This window comes from Anser anser (assembly GCF_964211835.1).
Source record: "Anser anser genome assembly, chromosome: 23".
Classification (NCBI taxonomy): domain Eukaryota; kingdom Metazoa; phylum Chordata; class Aves; order Anseriformes; family Anatidae; genus Anser; species Anser anser.
Window position 1 is genome coordinate 1458408 of NC_139744.1, and position 17957 is coordinate 1476364.

General features: G+C 42.9%; 1 protein-coding gene across 19 annotated transcripts in view; it reads right to left on the reverse strand.

Moving 5' to 3' along the window:
- Positions 1 to 1635: 1635 nt before the first annotated feature.
- Positions 1636 to 17957, reverse strand: part of IKZF3 (IKAROS family zinc finger 3) — a 46791-nt gene continuing 30469 nt past the window's right edge. For 14 of the 19 annotated variants that reach the window (XM_083809152.1, XM_083809148.1, XM_083809162.1 and 11 more), the window contains 5 exons: positions 16239 to 16496; positions 15387 to 15554; positions 13669 to 13785; positions 7355 to 7471; positions 1636 to 2466 (listed from right to left, as the gene is read on the reverse strand). In XM_083809152.1, coding sequence (XP_083665278.1) covers positions 1766 to 2466; positions 7355 to 7471; positions 13669 to 13785; positions 15387 to 15554; positions 16239 to 16496 — 1361 coding nt within the window. In that variant the 3' untranslated portion in view covers positions 1636 to 1765. The remainder of the gene's footprint in view (positions 2467 to 7354; positions 7472 to 13668; positions 13786 to 15386; positions 15555 to 16238; positions 16497 to 17957) is intronic. The other 5 variants (XM_083809160.1, XM_083809154.1, XM_083809163.1 and 2 more) reach the window with 4 other exon arrangements.

Below are 17957 nucleotides of genomic sequence, written 5' to 3' on the forward strand. Positions count from 1 at the left end.
GCAGCCTCGCTCGGTCTCCAGGATTGTCGTGCCGTGACAAGGGGTGTTCGCTGGGGGAAGAACCAACGTCCAGCGCTCACTGGTCCGTGCCTTCTGATGGGAATCTGGTTATTGGAAATGATCCTAAACCTATTTTATAGCCACGCACATAGCATCAAACAGGGTAGCAAAATCACTCTCCTTCCTCACCCCCAAAGATGAGCAGGGTGTAGCACTCCTACATTAATTTAGATACCCATGCACTCCACAAGCAAACTAGTTTATCCTTCTTCAGACATAGCCTTACTGGGAAAAATGAACGTAATTTCCATTTTTGTACCTGAAAAATTAGGGGAAGTCCTTGAGCTAAGGTAAATGAGCGAGCCTAGGTCAAAGACAGGAAGGAAATTCAGCATTTCTTGACCCTTCGCACCCACCCAGGTCTCTGTGCCCCAGCCTTCCCACGTGGAAAGGGATGGATCGCTGTGGATACCGGCTGGCACAGCAACATCAGAAAAGTACAAAAGCAACGGTGGTATCAAAACATACGATGGCTGCAAAGAGTCCATCAGAACACACCTAACCCTACATTATACAAAAATACTTTGCAAGGAATAAACATGCACTCAGCAAAACTGTTATCAAACTCATATCTCCAGCACAGTGACTAATAATACAGCTGCAGAGCAATGATTAGATTAAAAGAACTATTTTAAAAACCAGCTTCAAAGTAATTGTAAATACTCATTTTGCAAAACAGCACATTTCGCGCCGAGGGATATCCCCACGTAAAACCAGACAATGCGATTGAGCTGTCAGCTCCCACACGTTCGTGTATGCAGATTCTCACGGTAGCTGCTGCCGGGGCCGGGTGACTCCGGCCCCGAGCCCGGTGCCTTCCAGCAGCCAGGGCTGGCCACGGCCGGCAGCACGGCCACGACTTTGGCCAGCAGGGCCAGGCAGGAGCAAGGCGGGGGCAGAAGCTACAGCAGGGTTTCATCCTGGTTCTTGGCACCCATCAGACGGGAGGACTTTCCATCAGTGAAAATCGGGATTTCCCCCAGACCGTGCGGAGGAGCCAGCCGATGATCTCACTGGGTATCCCAAAAAGCGCGTATTGTTAAAAAAAACCCAGCCCCAAATAGGTCTTGTTTCTTATTTTGCTATCAGTGAGTAAGATGCATGTGGGGAGTGACTTCAAAGAAAGTGAACAGAAAAATGCAAGTGTGATGGGACCGTGTGCTTTTAAGATTTTCGGGGAAAAACCTTCAAAAATGAATTAACAACCCCTCCCGGATGCATGTTTTCCAGGTTACAGGGATTAGTTATTTGAAGACCATTGGGATTGCAACAGCAAGAAAAAGCTGCTCCTATATGCTTCTACCTATACATCTGAACAAGCAGAGAAACTGGCAGTAGGGAATAAAAACCTTTCGCCCTGTTAAAAGCATACAATATAAAAACAAACGCACATTACAAAATAAAAACACCTTAAACTGCTCTTAATTTTCACAAAAATAAAGTTCATATAAAAATTGGTCTCTGCTCCTGGTATTTATACAGTACCACTCACCACAGCAGCTAGACACAGATGCTACAGAACACTGAGTAATTTGTAAAAAATAAAAAAAATAAGAAAAATAAAGGTGTCACCTCGCTCTGACACTCATTTAAAAACTGGCATAGAAAAATATTCAAGATGCTTCTTTATGCTAATTAAAAACCAATCAAATGAGCCTCCCCTGAGATCTGAAAGAAAACCTTTGACCCTGGAAAATCAGTCCTTTTATTTGAGTACTACCCTGTGCTCCCCTCGTGCTATATGCGAGGAAAATTCGTATCGGTCGTGGCTCCTGTACCCGCAGACGTTGCACTCGAAGGGGTCGCGGAATCCGTGGCAGCCCATGTGGATGGTGAACATCACATAGTCCAGAAAGAGGACGCGGCAGTGGTCACACCGGTAGACCCCGATGGCTTCCCCTTCCTTGTTGATGACCTTAAAGACGTCACGCGGGCATATGGCAGGGGGCTTGATTATGTCGTAGGGCCTGGGGAAATCCTTCAGGGACTGGAGGCCGTTGCGGGCCTGGGCAGGGAGCTGGCTTTGATGGAAGGTGGGGTTCTGCCGCTCCTCGTGGTTGCTGTCAGTGTCTGTGGAGTCTTGGCCGCTGTTGTTCGGGGAAAGGCCTCTGTCGGAAGACAGGCTTTTGTCCCTGAGGTGGGCATGGCTCTTGTCGGCGTCCTGCGGGGTGCCGTTGGGCACGTCGGCGCGGGTCAGCGGTATGGGATACAGGCTGCTTATGACGGGGACCATCTCAGAAGTGGGGGCCGGCGGCGTCTGCACGAGAGGGCGCAGGGCTTCGGCCCCGAGGTAGGTGATGGCGTTGTTTATAGCCTGGTCCATCATGCGTCCCTGCATTATGTCGCTTTCCTTGTCATACATGAAACTTGAATTGTAATTGACATCAAAACTATGTCGCTTCTCACCTGCAAGAGAGGAGATGCGGTAAGTTACCAGGGAGGTTAGAGAAGCACTTAAGCTCTGTGATGCTCTTCCGAATGGCAGGAGTCTCTGGACAGCAAAGAGGAATGAAATATTGTCTGTGGAAAAGAGGCATTCATATACAAAAGCAGGTTTTTGTTTTTCTTTTTTTTTTTTTTTTAAAGACCAGGCTTGGAAGCACAAACCTAGTAGCGGAGGTGGTGAAGATGGTTACTGAACAAATCATCAGCAAATTGTTAAAATTATTCTGGGATTTAAGGGAAAGAATAGCATCAAGAAAAGTTTCCAGAGGTTAACTACTCTCGTCTTTTTCTAGAAGAAAGGTAAGTAATCATTAATGAAAATACTCGCAAAAGAGCTAATTGATAATGAACCAAAATACTCCATTTTTGGTACCAAGACTGCAACCTCTCGTTCCTGGCTTGTCCCCTGAGAAGCACACTCCTCTCCGATAGAAACGGTGAAGACAAACGCCGGCTGAGATTTGATGCAGTTTTCATTACTTTATCCCCACCCGATAGTGTCTTTTACGTGTCCTTGTACCCTGCAATCAATTCCCCTACTATCTCATGACAATTACAGCTTCCTCTGCACCAGTTTTCTTTGAACTCTGTACAGGTCTTCAGACGGTCTAACAAGGGCAGCTCTGCGTGTGTGTATAGAACTGCACATTTAGGGTCACTTATATAGGGCTAGCAAAGGAGGAGCAAAACAAAATCCTCTCTGGGTGTGCTGGGGCTTTGCAAGCTCTCGATTAGACAGAGTGGGAGGAGAGCTAAGAGCGTGTCTGAATTTCTGCCCATGTCTTCCCAAAAAAGGGGTGAGGCATGGGAGGGTGGTGTGGGCAGCACACTGGCACTAGCTTTCTCTGTGCCAGGTGCAAGGAGGAAATAAAACTGCACCCCAAAAGAGCTAAAGTCACTTTTTCATGAATAGCTAGAAATAAGTAACTGAATTCTGTGGTTACATAAAACAAAATCGTTCGTAGCTTTTAAGAAAAAGGACCAGACCAAATGTTTCATGTGCAAGTGACTTGCAACCATCAGATCCACTAAATCTTTTAGTTACGGTAACTGGAGTAGTGCAGATGTTTATCAGTCACCTGTCAACACCATGACTCAATGTATATGAAACTCTTCAGGTTTCACTGCAGAGGCAGAAAACCAGGAGCTCACGTTTCTCGTATAAAACACTCAAAAAGGTTAGTGAACCACAAGAGTGTAACTGCTTCCAACCCTCAACAAAACTTGTGATCCATCTTTACACAGAAGGAAACAAAATGATATAGCACATCGGTGTGACTCATACAACCAGCTCCAAGCAAGTGAGAACTGTGAACAAATTTGAAATTAAAAAAAAAAAAAGTAACAAAAGCAAAAATACACAGGACTCCCTCTAAATCTGGGGCTAGGAGTCACTGACTTAAGATAGAAAAAAACACAAGGTTTGAGCCCTGAGGCTCTTACACTCTTGTTATTCCACTATCCTGGTAGCGTTTTAAAATCCCCCCCGTAGCCTATTCGGGCTATATAAATTCCCAGTTATATCAAATGGAGCACAAACACCCAAATGCTCTTTTGGCAGACAGTAACGTCACGTTGCTGCGCGCTTTCTGAAGGCCTCTACGTGGCACGTGAGAAGGGGGCTCCCTAACCCTAAAAACACACGGCAAACACACGGCAAACACACTTCGGTGCCTCAATAAGATGCCAACACTTAGAACGGATCTGCATGAAAGTGCCACAGAAAGCGCCAAGCATTTATCCAGAATAATCCGAAGTACGGCAGGGACCTGCAAGCCTGAAGATGGGGGGACCCCTCTTGATTCACCACCACCACCTCCCCTCCGTTAAACAGAGCAAACCTGCCAGGGAACAGGACAAAAAGCAGGATCAGTGCAGCGGTCAGAAACGACAGCATTCAGGCCGGAGAAAGTTGGGATCAAAGATTCAGAAAAAGGGAAAGGAGCACGTGGTGACTGGGGGATGAGCAAGACAGACTCTGCCTACAGCTGTTGATGTTTTATTCTTGTAGCTGGCAGGACAATTTAATAATTATTCTGAGTTAAGTTGCTACCTGTACCACAGGAAGTGCCACAAAATTACTGCAAAATACTAAATTAAAAATTAAATGTACAGGGTTCTCTATTATTCACTTAGAAACCAGCCACCAGTTAGCTGAACATCTTTCCTCTTTTTTTTTTTCTTGTCTCAGTGCAATGCAAAAGCTTTCCCCTTCAAAATTCACACATGAGCCATAGCGTATGACACGTTCTCATGTGCTGCTCAGTGATGCTTCACTTGCTCTAAAATGTACATCAATTTTTATTTTTGCAGTCTGATGAGGTGTGGACGCTGGAAACAGGGAGTGAACCTGTTTCCTGTCGCTGTGCTAACCAAAGCAGACAATTTCTCATTAGACTTTGCACACTGGGGGATACTGGTGTTTGCTAACGTGTCAGAACAGCACTTCTAGCACTATGAGAAATTTATTTTTACTACTGGTCTCAGGGAAAACTTGTTTCTAAAAAGGGCAAAATAGAAGTCCACAGGCCGGATGCTCAGCTGGTGAAAACCAGCAGAGATGCACTGACTGCACCAGTTACTTTGACTTGGATCAGCTTCAGATACAGCCCCGTAAGTGTTTGATACAGCATAGATATCTATTCTGCTGGACTTTTCTTTTTCTTTTCTTTTTTTTTTTTTTAGTATCTGTTCATTAATCAAACCAGGAAGTGCAAAAAGCCAGGCTTTGTACATTTTGTCCACATACATGCAAAACAGAAAACCACAGCAAAATAAGAAATGCAAAATGAAAAACTTCCGTTCAAATCCTTGTTCCCTAATAACTCATGGAAAGGCTGAGGACAAAATCTTTGCAGAAGCCTTTGAAGAAGGGCCTGGTGCAGGGGTTAAGAATCAAGTGTATGGTCTGTTGATCTGTGTCCTTGTGCACAAGGTAGCTACCAGAGATGAAAAAATAAAAATGAATGAATAAACAGAGTGGACAGGGCTCCTCCTGCTTGTATGAATCTCTGCAGAGACCTCAAATAATAATAAAGTTGGTTTTTTACCCACTCAATAGCCTTCATTCACAGAAATGAGCCAAACAAAGATGCCTTGTTAGTATACATCTCTATCCCTTCTTCCTGACAAAATGAAAAATCAGCACCCGTTCCGAGAACGCCATTTCCCAAGAAATCACAAAGCTGTCCTGGCAGATTCGCACTCCTACACATGCAGTTCAGAAAGTCACAGAAGTCAAATCAAGGTCGGACAGGCTGCTCTTGCAAACACCCTTCCCAGGGATAAAAGGGACCGGGTGAGTCATTTTTTCACACATTACCTAACAAGAACATGCCAATCACAGGGGTTGTAGAAAAACAGTGAGTTCCCGAAATCTGCTATCTGCAGACTGCGTTGCTGAGGACAATCCCGAATCAAAAAAGGATCTGTTCCATACGGGTATGGTAAAACAAATCAGACTCCGTACTTGTGCTCGACTCTGAGCGCAGGCTGAGTGGTTGTGTCCTGCAGCAGAGGTGTTCAATAGAACACGCAAAGATCAAACTGATAGCCATTGTAAAACACGACAGCGTGAAGCTAACTCAGTACCAAAAAAAAAGGAAGCTGAAGATTTTCAAAAACACTTGTATTAGTATTACTTTTTGAATCACAACATACATGCAAGGTCCAAGTTACACAGTCGACAGTTTCAGTATTAGGTACCCGAAGGCACTCAGCTGGAGTAGCTGTGTTGCTTACTCCTCTATTAAAAGGTGACCTTTTAATTTAAAACCTTTTAAAATAAAAAGATGTCTAAATAAACGTTACCAGTTTTAGCAGATGGAGAAAGCCCCAGCGCTACCCACCAAATCCAGCAAGGATTACCGCCAAAGTTACCTGCAGGAATTGCTTCCACGTACACACGGGTTTAGCAGCACACCTTTCCCTAGGCTGGGACCTCAGCCCCGGACACCCGAGACATCCTCAGACCCCTCTGGGGCCGATGCCCCCCCTCCCCGCTCACGTGCGCCAGCGTCAGCCACAGGGCCCTGCTCGCAGGGGGAATTTTAGGGTGCGAGGAGAACACCCAGCACGGCGTGCACCCGTACGGGGTGCTACAAACCAGACATTATTAGCAGCTGTATAAGCATGAGCACTAAGTCAGGTCTCCACTCGGGACACGAGAATTGCATTTTACTTTGTTAAAAGGCGAGTTGATGGAATGAGACCAGCCACGAGGATCAGGCGCTCACCGAGACACAGAACCTGCCAAACTCGTACTCTAGATCCCCAGTATGCAAAATTCTGATCATATACAATTAAATGCAAAGAAAATGCTATGGAAACATCTTGCAGCTTAAGTTACCACAAGAAAGGATCTGATATTTTTTTAAAATCATATTCAAATTCAGCAGATGACTAACAGCAATCCAATACTTTTCTGTCTTTAGGCCTTATTCCACACACGCATCCTGCAAGTAGCTTCAGCTCCTGCTTACTAGAACAGGCGTTCAGCTCTCAACAGCATTACACGCTCCTGTTCTCCTGTAAAGAACCCAGCAAATGCATAGGTACAGAAAACAACACGCGGAAGCTCGTAAGAAATATTTCTAAATTGACTACAAAATAGATACAAAGCACGGTAGCAGATTAAAACCCATTGTCAAGCATCTAATAGAACACATTCCTTGAATCAAAAATCTACAAGTAACTAAAACATCAGAAAATCAAAGTTACTTTATTCATATTCTCTTGAATTAGATTGCAAGCTTAAAAAGGACATTTAAAATAAGCAGAGGCATTGTACTATAGGCTACCAACTTTTGCAGATTTAACTGTTGCACATGAAAAGGTTTTTTGTTCTTACCAATAAATTTCTGAGGCATTGAGCTTTTTCGCTTTGCCACGTTGCTTGCTAGCCTGTCCAGCACAAGGGCTCTTTCACTCCCCATCTCTGCCTTGATGTGCCTTGCCTCCACGTTTGCTAGTTTGGAAATGTGAAAAGAAAAAAAAAAAAGTAGGTGAAAAGGAAAAAAAAAAATCAGAAAAAAAAAAAGGAAGAAATGAATGGTCTAATCTCCGGAGTTTGCCACACTAACTGGAAGGAAACAGTTTGGAGATCTGATGTAAACTTGTTTTGTTGCTTTTTCTGTCGTTCTTGCTCTCTGCGTCTTGGGCATCAGCTGCGGTCAGTGGAAGCAAGCACAGAAACAGACACCGATCTTGCAGTCCTGAGCTCATGCAGGGAGATCACAAACCATACAAAACCAATACCTTCATTAGCAAAAGGAAGTGCAAAACAAACAGGCTGGACGGGTTGGTTACAAAATGTAGATGGAGACAGAACCTCTGTTAGCCTTTCTTTTTGATTCTGAGTAAGAACCGTGACACCTGCAGAGCGTCCTGTCCTAGTGCTCCAAAACGTCAGTGCAGGACCTCCAGTCCCCAGGCTGCACTGCTTTAGGTATCAGTCATACAGAGATGTCTTCTCAACTAATCACTAAAAACTTGTATAAAATACTTCAGTGTTCCAATAAAATAATATAACCTTTTGATATTCACTTATAACTCTTTTTTTTTTTTTCCCCCAGATGTCAGCATCACTTGATCTTTTTTCTAACAGCTAAAGCTAATTGAGAACCTTTGCTCTTTGGCACCCTTGTAAGCATTAGGTATTTTAAAGCCCATTCAAACCTTCACAATTTCTAATTTTAGGAAAAGTGCACGTGCCCTAGGAGCGCTCCCTTGAGACTGGGCCACTGTTTTAAGGATCTTACTGTTTTCCAGAGCTCTCCTCTAGCTGTGTTTGCCAGTGCCCATCATTTCACGGAAATAACTGCTTGCTCTCGACCTCATGGAGGCTGCACGGGTTTTGAGCTGGATCAGTCACGCCGAGGAGGACTGCCACCTCATATCGCTACTGCCAGACTAATAATGAATATAGCTGCCGTGGCTTCCCCCCACAAGCCCTGCGCTCGCCTCAAGAACAAGTATCGGTAGTGGTACTTCATATTAAAGCTGCACTAAGAGGTGCAGCAATGGGGACCGCTGGGGTGACAACCAGACACGTTTTAAGAGACTGCCCATGCCTTTGAGAGTTTGATGTCTAAACAGAGGCAAACGAGGATGAGGAAGGGTCATTGATTTTCCCAAGGTAGTATGAAAGGCCGGTCTCATGGTGGTAGAATCCTGGTTGCTGTTATGGTACTGGTGCACCCAGATACCTTAAATATATATATATATATATATGCATATATATACGTAGTATAATCTGCATAAGAGACAAATAATGCCAGAGGAAAATAATGCAAACGCTTTGGTGTCACTTCAGTCCTGCTAAGTGCAGTTATATTAAGTATTGGACTTAAAATACAGTTTTCTAAGTGCAAGTGATAAAACTGCAATATCATCCTTCCATAGCTTAGTGTGCAGTGTTTCCCTATAAATTTTAAAGTCACTCCTTACTTGTTTATTGTGACTGTTACTGATATCAGATGAGTTTCAGTCAGCACAAACCATGACTCACCAAACCTCAGCAGAACTATTTGTTAATGTTTGTACAGCACTTTGCAAATGTAAAGTGCTTCATAAATACTCCATGCCACATGAACTAACTACAAATATGACTCAGGATGGTTGGGATAATAGGGCTCAACGCAGCACTACGTTAAGCCTGTTTCACCAGGCTGTAACCCTATTATACACATGATGGCCAGACTCACAGACAGCATGCATACAAAATGCCTTAAAGACAGTAACATGTTGCTTTTCTTGTCTGATTTTTATTCCAAATTACTCTAATGTGTTTAGCAACTTACATAAATGCATAAAGAAGGCAATCTCAAAGTTCATTTTAGGCTAAAATGCAACTGCTCCCAGCCTGAAACGCCAAGCCACTACCTACCCGTGTACACGGAACTAGACAAAACATCAAATTAAGCTGAAACTGTAAGGGAAAGTTAGGTAGGCAGACCATAGTCATCCGCTTTGGATTTTGGCCAGAAACCCGAGTAAACTTTTAAGAATAATGTCACGGTATTTTTAATTTCAGGACTCATGTTCCAAAAACTGGAATATCCCTTCTGAACACTTCAGATTATCTTTAGATAACTGCACTTCAAGGGTTGAACTATCCTCAACCCAGTAAGATTGTAAGTAATTAATAGGTTGTGTTTTTTTTAAAGAAATTCCACAACTACCCTGAGCAAGATAATGATAACATCATGTATTCAAAACCTTATATTGTAAACAAAAAAGAAAAATACAAAAAGAGCACCATTCATCATGCCGTAACAGCAGCCCCCTAGTCCTTGCCAAGTCTTCATTTGTTTTTCTTGTTTTTTTCTAGTTCCTCTTTTTCCTCAGTCTTTGACTTTAAGCTTTGATAGTGCACCAACTCATAAATTTCCCATTTTCAGAATCTTGTTCTGTCTCTTCTGACAGAACTCAAAGAGCGAAGTTTCTGGGAGCCCCCTCAGCCAGGGAACACGCTGGAAGCTACATGGAGCGTATCAGTGCCTGCTTGTCTTTCCAACGTTATTTATGCACCATCAAGGGAACTTCATTAAATTAGTGTCAAAAGGGCAGACAAGCAGCTTCCTGCAGAGGTAACAATAGTCTTTACTCAGACGAGATTGCTGAAGAGACAGTAACTATTGACCTACATAATATGTTCTGGGACATCTGTAAGCATCAATCTTCCAGCCTGACGCCTGCCTGCCATTTTATTTTAAAGCTGAGGGTTTTTCTTTCACCGTAAGATTTTCTACTCCTCGCCAATGGCCATTTTTTTCCTAAAGAAATAAATAACCTCTTTTTATGGGCCATAAAAGGCCTTGACAATGTGTCCATAATACAGCCCTGGGGGAAACAGACTCTGCTCCCATTGAGGCATAGGTAGCTCCATAGGTTCTCTCCCTTCTCAAAGGCCGACTTAATAATCTCACCCCTCCCTTTCTCCTGGGTCACTTACTAAACAATCCAAGAATAATATTTCGCATTTAGGAAACATTTTCTCTCTCTCAAAATTCTCCAAAGTCTTCTCAAACAGAGAAATCATCACGCCCTGTTTCCGTCCTCAATTACCTTACCCACTGGATGATTCCACTGCGCACTGTGACATTAATTTAAAGAACTAATTATCCAACTATAACATGTATCTAAAAATAAATTTCAGGCTGGACTGACAGAAACGATCAAGCACTTTGCTCAAAGTTAGACTAAGAACTGGATAGTCATAAAGCAAATCCACACTTTCAAAGCACTTGGCCCGTTTCAGCCTGTGATCCTGAGATGCCCTGCGAGCTAAATACTTCTGATGGTTCAACAGAACAGCCAGAAAACAACAAAAAGGCTAAGGGTGCTGAAAGAAATCCTGCAGACCGATTAAATCCCCGCTCCAGATGCAGGGCAGCATCTCCTGCTTCCCAACAGCTGCAGCGGCTGCGGCGCCCTCCGCTCACCCCCTGAGCTCTCGGCGCTGCTCGAGAGCTGCTGCCCGCCTCGGGAGCCTGCACGTTTATAAAAACACTTTCATAAGAATTTTTTGGGGTGTAAATGTAACTTATCCATTACAGAGGAGTGCTTGTGTTTTGTTGTAATCCCCAGCCAGCAGCGCTGCTCGCCCTAACGCCCCGCTGTGTATGTGCAGGGTGCAGGCTCTTCTCTTCCAGCCCAGAACACGAATGCACCACCGCTCAGCCTGAGCTGAACTGTTTCCATAGTGTGGTTTCTCTCACACCGTAAATGTGAGCATAATTTTTAGAACATGCGGGCATTGTTAACAAAACCCTAAAGTACAAAGCGGAGCTCAAATTAGAGGCATTGCTTCCTGTAGCATCTCTATGTGGTCACTAAATAATGGAGAGTGGAACAGAGGTGGGTTATTGTGCAATGAGAACAACGCGACCAGAGATCGCTATCAGGGACTGAGCAACACTCTAACAATATTGTTACATAAAACTTTTCTTTCTCGAATATTTCCACACTGCTAGGTCTGGAACTTGCAAACCTCAATTTAAAAAGCAACTAGAAGGGTAACTACAGTCCTGATGCTGTTTAATGCTTTAATTAATGGTATGGATGATGGCGCACTGAGCACACTTGCACTTAACGATGGCTCCATGCGAGAAGGTTGCAAGGACTTCAGAAAAGAGGGCCAAAATGCAAAATGATGCAGGGAAGTAGGAAAACAGTCAGAAACCCTAAAACAATGTTCACTAAAAACAAGAGCAAAGTACTACACTTCAGGGGAAAAAAAAAAAAGGCAACAAATTAAACGCACTGAATGACCTCCCGACGTCCTTTCCAGCCTTCCCTCCCTCTGATTCTGTGATCTAATATATTGCTGATACCAGAAAATTGAATGGAAATACCTCAGCAAGACTGGAGTTCCTGTTTTTCATAAAACTTACTACACTACTAAAAACACCGCAATATTTTTTTAGAGTGAAGGTCTTGAAGGCATCGAGTACAGCCATACCATGTCATACTGGAAATTTACATTTCCTCTGTGGCCAATTTAAAGCGCACCGTACTGCTTTAGTAAGTACTATATTGCAGATTCTGGATAACTGAAATGTTGCTATTCTGAAACAAATATAAACGATGAGAATTATTTAAAAGCAGAAATCTATAGTAGGTATCATGTTTTCCATTTTCACATGGTGGACATCTCAAAGTGATTGCCATCATGAGAGCACGTACTGTAACATAAAACCACAGTTACAATATGTATAGGTTCTCATGAAAATCAAAACTTGCTGACACTCACACAACCATTTACTTTTACTAATTCTCTAAAAAAACATGTCACTTGCTGAAAAGAAGAGACTCCATGAAACACTACTAAACCATTGTTTCTTTCTGGCGGTTTTTGGGGGGGGGCATGTGTCACAGCCTGACCGCCAGCCTACTCTGCCCAGGGTGAAGATTCTTGTGCACACAAAGTTATCATCACATATCAATGGGTATTCACACCGGGTTTGGGGCCTGGCTTGTGATGATGCCAGCATCATTTTTGCTTGATAATCGCATCACCAAACACAATTTTTTTTATTCTTATTAAATGGTCTTTGTTAACACTGTCATCTCTCCGAATGCAATTTTACACTTTATTTTTCTTCTCTGAAAACTCAGCTTAATGTTTTCCCTGAAAAGAAAATTCTGTTTGAAAGTCACAACCCAAACTAGGAATCTTGATGCTTTAAAGGTTGGTTGTTTTTTGGGGGGGGGGTGTTTGGTTTGGGTGTTTTTGTTTGTTTTGTTTTGTTTTAAGGCTGGATAGTAAAAAAATGGGAACCTAAATTCTGAAACTGTAGCCTTAACTCTGCTGTGAATCAGCTGTACAATCTTTTGGGAGCTCAAAACCACTCCTCGCCTCTGTGACTGCGGAAAGTAATTCTTTCCTGACATACTGGTATATCGTGAAACTTAAAATCACACAAGTTCATTTTCGGATTGGAAATATTCAGGTGAATAAGGCTCAAAGATTACGGCAGTTATTTTTCATCAAAATATTTTCAGAACTGTAGCACTGAAACTGTGAAAAGGGAAATTTCAAAAAAAAAAAAAAAGCGTTTGATACATTTCACCTTCATCCTTTTTCAAAGACAGCCCTATAGTTAAGGAAGTCCTTTACCCCTCGCTACTCTGCAGGCCGATCTGTCAGCGACCTGCAGGACGTCACCCCATTTCCATGCCCTGGGATCACGCCACTAACGCTTTTGCAAATTCTAACTAATTCTGACCAACAGCCCTTCTTTTTCTTTAGAATAAGGATCAAACAGAGCCACGTGTACAACTGCTGTCAACAACTACAGGTGTCAACTCATCCAGTACAATAAGCAACATAATGGCATTAATGTAGGAATAATTTAACATACTGTGAGTGTCACCTACAGAAATGCTGCGTAGAAGGTACTTCAGATGTTTTATTCAAAGTAACTGTGAAATAAAAAAGTGATTAAAATAAAAGCATTCTTTAACTAGCTGCCTGAGGGATGCATTAAACCAGACCCTTTTATAAGATGTTACAGCCCCTCAGGTTACTGAAAACGATTGTAGTAAAAACTATTCTCAGGCTGTGAATTAACAGCTTACCAGATGCCCTTTTTAAGCACTGTAATGTACAAAAAAAAAAAAAAAAAGAAAGGGGGGGGCACCGTAACGTGATAAACTCACCAGCTTCACACATGCCAGCGTTCTGCAGGTAGGTACGGCACCGCTCCTTGTGCTCCTCCAGCGAGCTCCTCTGCTTGTAGCTCCTGCCGCAGAACTCACACTTGTACGGCTTCTCCACTAGAAAAATCAGAGAGCGCTGTGAAATAACCACAGGGGACCACTAAAACACACTCCCCCTGACATTCCAGTGTACGGTTACTGATAACGCAATACTCGGCTCACGGAGAATGCTTTAAATTGCTGTTAAGTTGATGGGCGATGTAATTATGACAAAATCAGGGTTATATGAGGGTGAAGCCCACCAGACACCCAGAGGACTTGCACAGCCCTCCTCGCCACCCCCCAGCTCAGTGCCAGAAAAGAGGCCTCACAGTCAGACACGGTCCTCGGGGGCCCAGAGCCCTGTGCCCTTGGCACAGCTTCCCTTGGGAAGCCCAGGAGTGCCATGACTGGGACCACAATGTCCTAACTGCCCGATGTCGGTCCCGGCTGCACAGACATTTTTAAGGATTTCATGAATTTCAAGTTAAGCCAAACGCATTTGTGAGGTTTACTTCATTTCCAAAGGCATTTATTGTACAGCAAACTATGCTCCTAATTCATTTAAGCAGAAACAAGCCTGTTTGAAACTCAAGATAACCGCGCAGCCTTTCCCAGTGCGTCACAGAAGACTGGAGGCACTCCCTGAATTATTTCATTACTGCTTCACCAACAGACATTCCCTAACACACTTGGGCACAACGTCATCGCGAATGCAAGCAGCCTTGCATCATGTGCTGTGCAAAAAGACCATACTCCCTAATGGTAATGCAACTGTTCGCTCTTTCGTGTGATTCACTTCAGGAGATTTTCCTTATGCTGCTTAATAAGCCAGCTCTTAAAAAATTCAGTCACAATAACCCCCCCATGTGTCTGAAGCATGATGTGTTGGGGGGGACGGTCATGATCAAATCAGAATCTCATTTCCTCATGTCAGGTAATCCCATTTTTAACTTTGATTCTTTGTGAGGTTTATTTTATTCCTGTAAAGTGCAGTGCAGAAATAATATTTATAATTTAGAATACCCCGATATGACACAGGATATACACAAATCGAAGAGCAACCACGACCTGGCTCCTAAAGAACTGGAGGAATTAAGGTTAATCAGTTTATACCTGGCTTGTTATTCAAGTCACCTCAGCCCTGTGCCTCCATTTCTCCCATCAGTAAAATGGATGCAATACCCTACCGGTCTTGAGAAATATCGCTGGCATTTGTTCAGCACGTTAAGACATTCAGATGAAAGGCACTACACAACAGCGAGGTGTTAACTGGCAGTAACCTTCTCTTTGATTATGCTCCAAATTATTTGAACGGCTCGGGATGGGAATGGAAGAAAACCCCAGCAAAACATTTTCTCACTGCTCCTCAGGTTCTGAGCTCGCCGGCTGAGCTAGCCTCGCTCATTCGAGAACAGCAGGGAGTCATTTTGCTCGGAGGCTGCTCTCTCCCCACCGCACACAGCTGTGACGGCGGGATTCCCCTGCCCTGTCCCCACCTGATGATGCTGAGCCCATTCCCCAGACGGCTCCACCAGCACAGCCGAGGGGTCTCTGCCCTTCGGCGATGCTTCAGAGCTAGGCGGGCTGAGCAGACCTCGCCGCCTGCTCTGCTTTCCACGCCTCGTGTCCCAGTGACACACATCTGAAACACGTGAAGTGCCTTTGAAGCCACTTACCAGAATGTGTCCTTAAGTGACCTGTTAGCGCATCCCTCCTTTGGCAGGCATAACTGCAAAGATGACATTTAAAAGGTTTTTCCCCTGTATGTAGTTTAATGTGGCGGAGGAGGTTTCCCTTCTGAGTAAAGGAAGCTCCGCACTGATTACACTGGAATGGCCGTTCACCTTAAAATGACATACAAAAAAGGACATTTAATGGTTATGTGGGTATCACGCTATCCTCATACCCTTTCCTTTTTGGAAGAGGAAAGAATGAGATACTTGATCACTTTTTGTCTACAGAAACACACACAGCCCTTCCATTGACTTCAGTGGGAGTTACATGCAGCTCTGGTGTCAGAGCTTCTTGCAATATATGCATGACTATGGAAAACAACGTACAGACTTTCCCATGGAAATAAGTGTTCTGGAGGAGGCTGATTCCAACAAGCTAGCAGTTTTTCGAAAAAGAAGTCTTATCTTACTGCAGGTCAAAACCTAAGATGCTCGTTGGTTTGTTGCCAAAGTAAAGCACAAAGAGAAATCCAGCACACAGACTGGAAATGGCAGCACAAAACCAATCTAACTTGTGTTTTGTGGCTGACACGATTAAACAACATAGTGCCTTTCATCCAAAATTCTTAAAATGCCTCACAAATATGCTTTTATTAATACCGAATCCCTATAGGAAGAAAGGTGGGTGAAGTGAGGCACAGAAAAGTGAGTAACTTGCCAGAGATCACACGCGGAGTCAGGGAAGGAACAAGGAAATCCCAATTTTGGTAACCTTTTTTAAAAATAGTAGTCTACATTACAGATCGTTATCCTGTCAGTATTTAGCTCTTGCAAGAATAATATAGGGATATTTACCGGTGTGGCTACGCTTATGAACCATCAAGACATTGAGGCTAATGCAGGCTAATCCACAGATATCACAATTCATTTTTCCACTAGCTGGCCTGATGTTGTCATATGAACCAGAATGTCTTTCCAGTTTAATGCTTTCATATTCGTTATATTCTCTGGGATAGGTGTAAGGTATTTCAGATTCTTCTGGGTTTTCCATAGGCTCTGAATTTAAAGCACTCTCCTCTCTGTCACTGTATTCACCTTTCACTTTAACATCATCTGCAGGTAAAACAAAGCACAAAAGTGAAGAAAATGATCATTTCAGATACCATGAAGTATCTTTAAAAAATCACCAAAAATTACATAAAATTACATCAATAATTTCCTTACAGTTTTACGGAAACTCACAAAGATAAAGAAATGCAGTTAAGACGTGAATCTTCATAGGTCACGTACGCTTAGTGATACTCACAATGAGATAACCTTTAAAAATATTGACCTATTTGTTATTACCTTTGACGGATAATTTCCTTCTGCAGATTACAAAAATATAATACAGGACAAACTTCTGTTCTTGCAATTACAGGGTACTACTCAGAATACCAAATAAAGTACTTATTTCTACAACTGACAATTAGCCTATAGAAATGAGGGCCACAGGATGTTCCTGTGAATTGGAAATACAGAAAGACATGTTAGAAGGGATACTTGTATTTTCCTGTGCAACTTTCAAGCATGCCTAAAAAAAGTCTGATCCAGTAAGACCTCCAGTGTTCCCATGGTAAAGATTCTCATCAATTAATCCTAATCAATAATCCTAATCTTCACTTGCAATTTTTATCAAAAGGTCTCAAATGTTTCGAGAAGCATTCGATAATCTTGATACCTGTACTGAAGACTGCTGTATGAGTAAAACCAGTAAAGGTAGTAAAGATTAACCGATAAATAAATATATCACAGAAATGTTACAAGATTTCTCCAAAGTCACATTGCAAGCACACAGCAAAGACCACAAAGACTCCTGAAGACCGACATCCACGGCCTTGAGCAGGTTCCTGAACCTGCTGCTGTGTCCAGAGAAAACTCTCAAAGGCATCACCTCACATTAATGCAACTTCACGACAAGAGAAGAATGGGACAAGTAGCTAATAATTTACTAACAATAATGTTCCCATGAAAAAATATCAGCAAATGGCTCGCACTACATAAACTGCTAATGATTCCTAACTGTTGCTGAATTTCTTTTCTGCTATTAACTCCAGCATTACCAGCACGCCCATTAAAATCCATACTAACTGATGGGGCAGCCTTTTTTTCTGCTTAAAGTGGACTTTCCTATCTAGATAGGAGCTGGGTTATGGCTGAAACTTGAGTTATGCCTCAAGCTACTAAGTGAAGAAAAGCATTAAGAGATAAAATATATTGTTTCCTGTTTGAAAGTATTGTTCTCATGGGCACCTGCTCCTCTCTCAGACTGAGGGTTAGACAGTTAAATATGGCATTTAATCACTTGTCCTTTCTCCAAAGTACAGAACATGGACTGCTGAATATGTATTAGCTCCGGTTCTGAGTAATAAACCACATCAAATGTCGAGAACAAACAATGGGTGACAGCGAAAATGAGGTGGCAACATAAAAGCAAGCACTGAAAAATAAAAATCTGGCAGCCAATACTTTCACGAAATCAAAATTTTCAACTATATTTTGGCGATAACATCGCTCCTCTAGCCTTGATGCTTG